The sequence below is a fragment of the Limulus polyphemus genome, unplaced genomic scaffold (assembly GCF_000517525.1).
Source record: "Limulus polyphemus unplaced genomic scaffold, Limulus_polyphemus-2.1.2 Scaffold2194, whole genome shotgun sequence".
Classification (NCBI taxonomy): Eukaryota; Metazoa; Arthropoda; class Merostomata; order Xiphosura; family Limulidae; genus Limulus; species Limulus polyphemus.
This window is the reverse complement of record NW_013667804.1, coordinates 57,844-69,044: the sequence shown is the minus strand read 5'-3', so window position 1 is coordinate 69,044 and position 11,201 is coordinate 57,844. Positions and strand designations below refer to the sequence as shown.

The 11,201-nt window shown below is 34.5% G+C and overlaps 1 protein-coding gene across 1 annotated transcript in view; it reads left to right on the top strand.

The window, feature by feature from the left end:
- Positions 1-11,201, top strand: part of LOC111087469 — a 19,113-nt gene that overhangs the window by 2,469 nt on the left and 5,443 nt on the right. Inside the window, exons 3-9 of the mRNA XM_022394201.1 lie at positions 1,083-1,355; positions 1,842-2,108; positions 3,695-3,870; positions 4,325-4,467; positions 5,764-5,909; positions 7,424-7,505; positions 9,732-9,885. Coding sequence (XP_022249909.1) covers positions 1,083-1,355; positions 1,842-2,108; positions 3,695-3,870; positions 4,325-4,467; positions 5,764-5,909; positions 7,424-7,505; positions 9,732-9,885 — 1,241 coding nt within the window. The remainder of the gene's footprint in view (positions 1-1,082; positions 1,356-1,841; positions 2,109-3,694; positions 3,871-4,324; positions 4,468-5,763; positions 5,910-7,423; positions 7,506-9,731; positions 9,886-11,201) is intronic.

The following is an 11,201-nucleotide window of genomic DNA, read 5'->3' as shown; positions in this document are numbered from 1 at the left end:
CCCCCTCCCCCTTCCGTAGCTTAGCGGTAAGTCTGCAGGCTTATAACGCTAAAAACCTGGTTTCGATACAACACAGATAATCTTTGTAAAACATAAGAAAAAAATGTTTGTGTTGTCGAATAACAGCCAAATACACTTGTATATACCCCATATAATCAAATATAGTATCTTTTAAGGTGCAGCACACACGTGAATTTAGCCGGTTGACAGTTGGGCAAATTATTTTAGAGGCAATAGTAAGCACCGTTTTTTTCACTATATTTTGAATCTTGTAATGCATAGATATGATAACATATCACTTGCTGCACACAACAAACTAAATATAGTTAATACACGGGCTTAATAGCTTAGAATACATGGGATAACTTAAAGTATAGGGGTTGTATCATATGCTATAAAGAACAAATAAAATATTACATGCTACAAAGAACAAATGAAATATTACATGCTACACAGAACAAATGAAATATTACATGCTACACAAAACAAATGAAATATTACATGCTACAAAGAACAAATGAAATATTACATGCTACAAAGAATAAATGAAATATTACATGCTACACAAAACAAATGAAATATTACATGCTACAAAGAACAAATGAAACATCTTAAACCGCACAGGCTTTATATCATAAAAAAAAAAAAAATATTTACGACTGTAACAAGAAGTACCTGTGCAATGGGCTATATGCATTGTGCTAACCGCAGGTGTCGAAACTATAAATTTAGCGTCATAATCCCTCATAATGGGAGTGGTTAGCCTAAAAATACCGACTCTCTTCAGCATTTTTTTTATCGCTGTAATATTTTCAAAATGTCTGTTAAATATTTTAACTCCTAACCCACAGATAATATAACCAAATGCTGCATATGACTGCTCTGTGATTTCCTGTGTTTATTCGAAAATTTTTCATTTAATTCACATATGTTTAGTTATTTTGAAATGCTAACATGTTTCGACCGTCTTCTGTAATACTTGAGCCATTCTTGTTTTCGTCAGGTTTGATATTTCTTTATTCAACTAACAGTTTATTAATCTAATCGTCCAATAATCGCATAAATGATTTTGTTAATTTCAGGTACGAGGCCCTGTAACAGAGTTTGGATGTTTGAACGGGTCATAGCGCATGAACTTCGAGACTTGACCCGTAAGAGGTATTCAGCCACATCAAGGGAAGCATGCATGGAGAAATGTCTTCAAGAACATAGTTTCCAATGTCGTTCGGCCAACTTTGACTCATCTACCGGTGAATGTGCTATTAGCGACATGGATAGGCACTCTGTTCCCGAAAGCAGGTATTTTGCGCCATCTGGTGACAAAATTGAGTACTTGGAAAACAACTGTGTTGATGGTAAGCGAAATTATTTTGTAACATTTCCTTTCTCACTCTCCTCTATAACACTTTAGACGGAGAGTGATGGAGAATCGGTTTCTAAGTCATTTGCAACCAAGTGTCTCTTCGATTCTAATGTCTACGATTTTATTGTAAGTAAAACGACAAACACAAACTTTAAAGTTAAACTGTTTACAAAGAAATGTTGAGATGTTTACTACAAATTAAGAATATTTCTATTATTATTAATCCACCCCATACTTAACTAACCTGGGGATATGTGCATGTAGCAGCAACAACTCGCTCTATAATCTTCATGGTGTCCTTCATTGTGTTCTGACTATAACGTAAGCTTACCTTCAGCTAGATCTATTATCCAGCTACATATATTAAATAATGTTTCCTTTTTATCGTTTATGATATATAGTTTGAAACTTTTCCGCGTTAGCAGGACATTTGCTGTGAATGTAGAATATCATAAGTTTCTATCCGTTCTCTTCCTAGAGGGCGTTAGATTGTGTGAGTTCAAGAAAGTGAATGGAAGAATCGTGAAGACAGTGGACGCCGTCTTTGAAAATATCACTTCGCTAGATGAATGCCGGAAGATGTGCATTAGCGTCCCCTATCGGTGCCATTCATTCGACATGAGTGATACAGCAAGCCGGGTCTGTCGGCTAAGTCACCATTCTTCAGCTTCACTCACACACATCGAAGACCCTTACTTAGAGACGCGAGGGGTAGCGACCTATGAGTTATCTGCTTGTTATAACGGTGAGTTTTGCGATGATACTTTAAAGGTGGTTATTTATCTCATCAAAAATATAATGCACGTATACCACACAAACAAATGTTATATCTCACAGACCAACTAGAGTACCGTATACCTCTTAAGTCTAAAAATATATGCCACAGACTTAATATAGGATATCTTATGTCATAAACCTAATAAAATACCTTACAATGCACGGGCTCAACATAACAGCACATGCTTCGGAGAACAAGTTAAACATCTTGAAATGCACGGGCTTAAAATTTTACACAGAACAAGTATAACATCTGAAAATGCACGGGCTTAGTAGAGTCTCACATACTAAACACTTAACAAATGGAACATCTTGAATTATAGAGTTTAGATTATAAATAGGAACATTTTTACAACTGTAACAAACCTTAGTTTGTTTTAGCGCAAAGCTGTACAATGGCCTATTTGTGCTGTGCCTACCACAGGTATCGAATCCTGAATTTTAGCGTTATAAGCATTCAAGCTTACCGCTGAAACACTTAGACTCAGTAAGATGTATTATGCCCCACAGACCTAATAGCAAGTCTTATATCACAAAAACTTATAATTCATAGACTTATAGAATGATATATAACGAGAAAGATAACGACCCACGAGTTATCTGCTTGTTTTAACGAAGACTTTTGCGATGATACTTTAAAGATCGCTATTTATTCCATCAAAAATATATACGCACGTCATAACCACTCAAAAGAAATTTAATATTTCACAGACCAACTAGGATACCTTATACCATAGAAATCTAACAGTATATCTTATAATAATAATAACAAAATATTTTTGTTTAATACTCAAAGAGCAAATATTATTTTGCTGTTTTCAATATAAATAAAAATTAACATTAAAAATTTAGTGTTTTGCGGGAAACTGTTACTAATGTAATTATATAAACATTTTCGCAAATGGTTATTTCTTTAAACGTCAGTTTCACGTTTTCTGTATAGAAAAGAAGGCTCCTAGTTAAGCTTAGACTTGTTTTATTTGAAAGAAAATTTAGTTTCTCAGGGCTGTTTTTAGTCATGTATTAAAATCGATTGTTACGAGAGGGCGCCACAAGAGGTCAGTAAAAAGAATGATCAGTATTAATATATTGTTGCCACGATTAGTAAGTAGCCCATACGATCAATAAATATCATGAAGTACATATAATCATGTTAATTTCAGGGGTGTAGGAGGTGAGTCAAAAGTGGGTGGCCCAAGGTTTATTTGACCAAATGAAGCAAAGGAATATGCGCCACAGGCGCGCCTAACCTGGCCGGGGTCCAAGGCTCGCCTTAGGGTCATGGTAACTCTTGGGTTCAGGAATAAATTTTATACATTCTCCTGCTTTTCGTGAGAGTAATTTTCCTAATTTCGATTTATTTTTACTAGAACAAACTGAAAAGTGAGGGGACCCAGGCCGCCCTCCCCCCTCTTTCTATGCCACTGAAATTTCTTACTTCTGGAGAAAATCCAATCATAACAATTGAATTTTTAAAGTACTTATTTTTAATCCCAAGTTAACAAGTAAGTAACTCTATGTTTATATGCAATTATAATGATAATTTTTTCACAGTGACAATTCATTGTGAAGCCAAAGAAATGGTTGCCAAGGTAACATCCAACAAACTATTTAATGGAAAAGTTTACGCGAAGAAAAGACCTAATACTTGTGTTCAAGATGTTGTCAATAGACTTGATTTTGAAATCCGAATGTCTTACAATGATCTTCACTGTGACGTTCAACAACAGGTATGTTAATAAAATATTACATCTTTTAGAAAAAAAATTCGCTAAATGGCACTTTTAGTTTATTTATGTTTTTTTCAGAATTAAACATCCTTCTACATTTCCAGGGAACGTATTAAAAACATACTTAGGTTACTATTAGAGTTGTTTATTATGATATTGATTTAAACAATTTTTCCCCACAATGTTCTAACTTTTATTGAATAGTTTGCACCTGGAAACAGTCGAAATTCTATTCGAATACAAAATAAAATGAATAAAACAATATAATTGTTGAAGCTGTTTTTTTTTGTTTTTTTGTGACCCACGTTATGTGATTGAATTAATATTAATTATTTGTTGTTATGTTACCAGCGCTGAAGTATCATATTTGTGTTTTAATTACTCGTTTGTTATAAGTTACATTCAGTCACAATTGTAATGTCGTGGAATCACACGAAGTTTCTCTTTTTCTCAGGGGTTTGGCCAGTTTTCTAATGACATTGTAATCCAACATCACGATATGATCGTTACAAACCAGGATTTAGGGCTGTCTGTCCAGTGTCAGTATGATCTGTCCAACAGAAGTATAGCAAATGGTGTACAGCTTGAAGTAAGCGGGTAAGTAGTTGTAACTGTTTTTTCACTGTCTGTATTACCTGTCCAAAAGATGTGTAGCAAACGGTGTATAGCTTGAAGTAAGCTGGTAAGTATTCGTTACTATGTCTTTTTCTCTGTATGTATTGCCTGTTCATCAGAAGCGTAACATAATGTGACCAAATTGAATTGTGGTGTACAATTTGACGTAAGAGGACAAGTATTTAAAGTGTTCATTGTCAGTACAAGCTGTCCAACAGAATTATAGCAAACGATGTAAAACTTGACGTAAGAGGACAAGTATTTAAATTGTTCATTGTCAGTACAAGCTGTCCAACAGAATTATAGCAAACGGTGTACAACTTGACGTAAGAGGACAAGTATTTAAAGTGTTCATTGTAAGTACAAGCTGTCCAACAGAATTATAGCAAACGGTATACAACTTGATGTAACTGTGAAAACAAAATGTTTGATGACTTTATCGTAAACAGTTGATGTTATACAGCTTTTCTAGATCAAGCTGATCCTCTATAATTGTATAGTGCGTATTTTTAAATTTCACATTAGTTTTTTTAATTTGTATGAAAACTATGAAGACATCTAAGCTTTTATAATATTATGTTCGTTATGGAAAATAAATATATTCTCTTTATCATAATCGAATAAAAAAATGTTTTATAAAATCAAATTAAAATATCATTTAAAAACTTAGAAAAGTTGCAATTTTTAAATTTAAACAATACCTTTAAAATAGTAAAACAAAGCGTCTTTTGTACTTCAACCTTTCAAAGAAAATTTTAAAATCTAAAATCACTTTAAAAAGAGTTAAAAATTCACTGTTAAAACGTATTCTCTTTTATACGACTAAAAACGAGCACTTTTGAAAACAAAAAAATATATTTTGAAAACGGGTAAATTTAATCATTTTAAATTGTTCAGTCATTAACCATAATTAGTATTTAAGGACCCCACCCAGTGGTTCAGCGGTATGTCTACGGACTTACAACGCTAGAAACCGGGTTTCGATATCCGTGGTGGGTAGAGCACAGATAGCCCATTATGTAGCTTTGCGCTTAACTACAAACAAACAAAGTATTTAAGAAATATAAAGTAAAGCTTATGAAACTGGTTTAAATCCTAGACAATGCCTTGATTTTACAAGCAGTTCGTCGTTTTTATTTACACGCTTCAAAGATAATTATTCTTATGAATTACAATTATTTCTTAAATTTTTATTACATGTGCCACTGTTCAACACCTTTGTTGACTTTGTGATATGCCACGAGTAATCTGAATTCAATGAAATAATTATTCATCCAGTGAGGTAGACACGAGTGGGAGTCAGTCGGCTACCGTAAGCTCTCCTAACGTCACCATGACAATCACTGACAGGTCAGGAGAAGATATTCTATCGGCTCAAGTAGGAGACCCCCTTGCACTGCAGTTTGACATTGTGGATCAAAACAGTAAGTCATTATGATGTTTATTTATAATGTCTTATATATATGATGCTTTTTGTTTTTACAAAAATTATTGAGGACACCTTAGAAATACCAATTACTGGAATAGATGAAAAAAAATATTTTTCTTATAAAGGGCTACAATAAAGTAAGTTGGGTATAAACGTTTAGGTGGCGGAAGAAACATACAACCTATAAAAACAAAATAGATATGAAGCACAACTTATTACTTGGTTCATTGAGTTATACTGGATTCGGAGACTTCTATCCCTTCACTAACACTAGACAAAGGAAAGTCGAAAAACAAGACTATGCTTGTTATAATGGTATACTCTCTATATTATGTATGGTGTTTATAGTTTGTTTTTATTCACCAAATTGAACCTATATTTGTATAAGATTTGAATAATTTCCTATTAAAACTCAGTGACGAGTGACGAATCGTATGACGGTTCTTGTTTTTTGAGTTGTTTTATATGATACTGTCACAGATTTGTGTGTTGTTTCAGTACAAATGTTATTGGTATAATATCTTTGTGGGTATATTCTTATATTTGACATCATTTAAGGCGTTTTCATACGTTATATCATAACAGGTATATTCTTGTGTGATGTAAGAGCATTTGTATTCATAAAAGCACATTAACAGATATTATGCCGTATATAGTTTACAATATTTGGGTGTATTTGATTTTTTGATTGTGATGTGGTAGAACTCAAACCCGTGTTTACAAACACACCGAATTATCAACTAATTTATATTTCTACTTGAATAGATATCCTGAAATGTCATGGTTATGGATAGTACATCATGTACTGTGTCTCGTGTGACTCAACCAATACATTCAGAAGAGAAATTAAAGACACCTTTCTTTGTCCGCACAGGTCCATTTTTGGGTCTTGTTTTTAATCCGCTATATCTTTTGGTACTATGCGAAAACAGACACTCATTGTGCAGCAGTATTATGTAAAAAAACACTTAATAATAATTTTAAGTAATTACTCTATAGCTTGTATACAGATTTAGCAAAAAAAGGTAGAAATAGGGTTGTAATCTCCCTCCACCTCTCAATATAGACAATGGCCTGGCATGGCCAGGTGGTTAAGGCGCTCGACTCGCCATCTGCGGATTCGAATCCCCATCCCATTAAACATGCTTGCCCTTTCAGCCGTGGGGGGTGTCAATCCCACTATTCGTTGGTAAAAGAGTAGCCCAAGAGTTAGCGGTGGATGATAATGACTAGCTGCCTTCCCTCTAGTCTTTCACTGGTAAACTAGGCACGACTCATGTAGCTTTGCACGAAATTAAAAACAAACAAACATACTCAATATACACCTTAACCATTAATTTATCCCCCTCAATATCTGTTTCTTGTTACTTTGAACCTCCAATCTACTAGGAGTTTTTGTGGCAAAATGGCTCACTGCAAAATGACGACCCTTCCCTAACGCTGTTGAGAAAGTGCCTATGTAACAAGTTTAATGGCAAAAATAACAATGGTCTTAACTCAACTTTGCAGGTCCATACGAGATATTTGTCCGAGAACTGGTGGCTATGGACGGAGTTGATAACAGTGAAATTCTTCTTATCGATAGTCTTGGGTATGTAGCATTTCTATTCATAATGAACAGAATTACTTTGTCTCTAAATAATTTGTTTCCAATTTTATTATATTATTTTATATCCTGTTCCTTATTTTTTATTATTAGTTGGCAAAACCTTCATTACAACATTCAGCATTAATCACATTCTTTGAAATGAAAAACCAATTAAGTTATTGCAAGTTGTATATTTTGGTGTCATTGTTCAGTGGCTTTGCGCTTTGAATTCGTATTCGGATGGTTGCGAGTTTGAGGCTGGCCCCGCGTCATTCAGTTGTGTTCTTGAACAAGACATCCCCCCTCCCTTGTTTCAATCTATCCAGCTGTATGATGGATACTGGCTGCAGGTTAACATGCTCTGGACTGGCATCCCGTCCAGAGGACACGGGTCACCATTCTCATACGTTTGTACAACTTGACACCAGAGTTCGAAATCACCAATCACGTGTACCATGCAAAGGAAAGTCAAGGATCTAACTTTAACTTGACTAATATGTATATATAGTTTTATGTAGAGGTTTAGTTTTACTGAAAAGTAAGAATAATGCTTATGCTATTTGAGATCTCTGTTGAAACGAGCTATAAGGGATGGGAAGGGTAAAATGTACCCTAGTAAGAGGGTTTTCCGAAGAAGTCGAACCCACACAGCTGTAACAATTACATCGTCTATCAGATTTAACCTATGTTCGCTAGTCTCACATGTGAAAAAAAACGATGAGTAGTTACGACTACTCAAGCTCATAATGTCCCACATTTAAACTACCCATCGCCCTCTACAGCTGTGATCCCCGATAGGCGGCCAGAGGGCCACATCGTGGCCTGCACTGTAATTAGATATTGCAAAAGTAAGCAAAAAGATATTTAGATAATGATGTAGTCCCAACAAACTTAGACTTTATGGTCATTACCTGAAGTGGCCCGGTGTGGTAAATAATGGGAGACCTCTGGACTACAGCCAGTTGTGGGATAGTATCTGTTCTTGAAGAAATGTAACAAAAAATCGGGTTAATAAGTAGACCTCTGTTAGTGATAAGTAAAACTTATTTTCCGAACTTGGTATTTCATTTGCCATAGTCAACTACATATTAACCGTAGGGAAGCTGAAAATCTGCTATCCACAAAACTCAACATAACACATTCTTTAAACTTCAAACATAAATCATTTAGGAATACCGATTTTTCATTGTCAGCTTTACAACGCTTGTTTTAACTTGCAGATTTATAAGGTTTGTTAAACGGTGTATTTGTATAATAAAATAGACTACGTATTTGTAAAATTCTGATATGATCTCAGTTGTTAAGCTTCTGGTGACTCAGTAGTTACTCTGAGGATTTTTACGCTAAAAATCGTGTTCCATTACTCGAGGTGGGCAAAGCATAGATAGTCCATTGTGTAGCTATGAGCTAAAACAAACATGCAATTAAATATTGCCCCAGTGGCACCGAGGTAAGTCTGTGGGCTTATGGCACTAAAAATCGGGTTTCGATACACGTGGTGGGCACGCATCGTGTAGCTTTGCGTTAAACAACAAATATCAACACATTGACTGCTGATTCGCCGTATAGGATACGGTCCGCCTTCGGAAGTTGAATGCGAGTGTGCTTTATACAGCGTACGACTCGCAAAAATTCCTCGTGCATTTAAAGCAGCCGCAGTGAAAAGGTTGAATATTATTACGAGCAGAGGTTTATAAAATAATCATTTGAGTCTTTTTGCGTTTGACGCCTGTGTTTGATTTGCTTGTTTAAGATGCTTTCCAGTAAACAGCTGTTTTAACAGTTTGTATAGAAATATTTTGTTCAGTTTTGTTGTTTTTAATTTTTTTTTTCCTTAAGCTGGCTCACAGGATAACTTATTTAGGGCATACTAATCTGTAGAAGGCCATTGTTTTTCCTTAAGCTGGCTCACAGGACAACTTATTATTTAGGACATACTAATCTGTAGAAGGCCATTGTTTTTCCTTAAGCTGGCTCACAGGACAACTTATTATTTAGGACATACTAATCTGTAGAAGGCCATTGTTTTTCCTTAAGCTGGCTCACAGGACAACTTATTATTTAGGACATACTAATCTGTAGAAGGCCATTGTTGGCGTATTAGATTAAGGGAATATATTTGGACTGCTAAGAAACTGTATGTAATAGAATTTTAAATTTAAATAGATAATTTTTCTACTTAAAACGTCATAAAATATCACATGCATGGTTTATTTTTCTGTCATCTAGTTGTCCTACAGACGTGTCCATCATGGGAGCTTTAGAAAAAGTAGACGGAAACGGCAAAGTTCTTCGTGCTCCATTCGCTGCCTTCAAATTCCCCACGTCAGAGATTGTACGATTTAAAGCTTTAGTGACGCCATGTTTACCAAGTTGTGAGCCGGTGAGGATGAAATAAAAGCCAAATGGCATTCATCTAAAGTTAATAAGAAAGTAACGAATTAATTTATTTTTGAAAGTTGAAGATACATTCTTTTCCTAAAGTTTCTTTTTTCCTGGCAACTAAGCACAAAACTCAGCAGAACTTGTAGTGTTTAAACTGTTAAAAACTTCTGTAAAAATAATTGCTAAATTTTTCGTAAGTTGTCATAAGTCTTCCAGTTCATTGACTTTACAGACAGGAACGTTACTAATAATATAAACACAGCAAAACTCTAACCTATATAAAACCAGTGTGTGTCACGTAACGCTTGATTTCTCCAAAATGGGAGGAGTCATAAAAAACAAAATGCATTTATCCGTATAGAATAGTTCGATTACTGTCTGCCCATTACGATTTTAGTGACGGGGGTGAAAGGGGGAAGTGAGTACCGTGAAACCTTATAAGCGTAGTGTGTATTGGGATCCCCTAGCTTAGAGCCAAATGCATAAAATTTATCATGAAAGTAAAAATATCGATTCAATTATAAACTTAAATCGTTTCTGAATTAAGCTATGTTCTTTTACATCAACAACGTTTTTTTTTAAAAAAAAAACCTCTTGAAACAGCGGAGACTCTAAATTAACCAATCAACAAACATTTTACAGCTTTGTTGTCTATACATTTCATTTTATACTTTCAGTGCACAGACTAACAACAATATTAGGTTATACTTTTGTTGCTAAGCAGCATCACATAAAAAAACCAGTGTTGAAACGTAGTGTTACCAAAACGCATTGGCTTTTCTATACATTAGAAGTTGTTAATCTAACTGATTTTTCCAATAATTATTCTATAAATACTCCACGAATTCATTTCATGGATGATCTTAATTTTGATTGGCTCACAAAGGAATTTACCGACGTTTGACTGTCTCGATTGCACTTTTCTGCCTCTTTGCTGGTAAAGCTTGATTTATATATATATTTCAGTTGGCTATGAAATGTGAGGTTAGGGTATACTATGGGGTGGTGGTGGCAGTGCTTGCCCCGTGATTTTGACGGGATATACGCCAGTGTTTTACTATAAAACGTACAAAAACTATTTGATCTGTAACTGTGTGGATACTGATACTACTTCCAAAGTATCTCCACTCTATAACACTTAAAAATTATAGCGAAAACTCTACTAAATTCTAATTATCTTAATGCAGTTTTAGGCAATACAACAACTTATAGATCTTTACGATTAGCTTTTCTTAACATCTTTATTAAAGAAATTGTTTTGAATCCTGAAATACATAAGAAATACTGAAGTTACCTAAAATATTATTTGCTAAT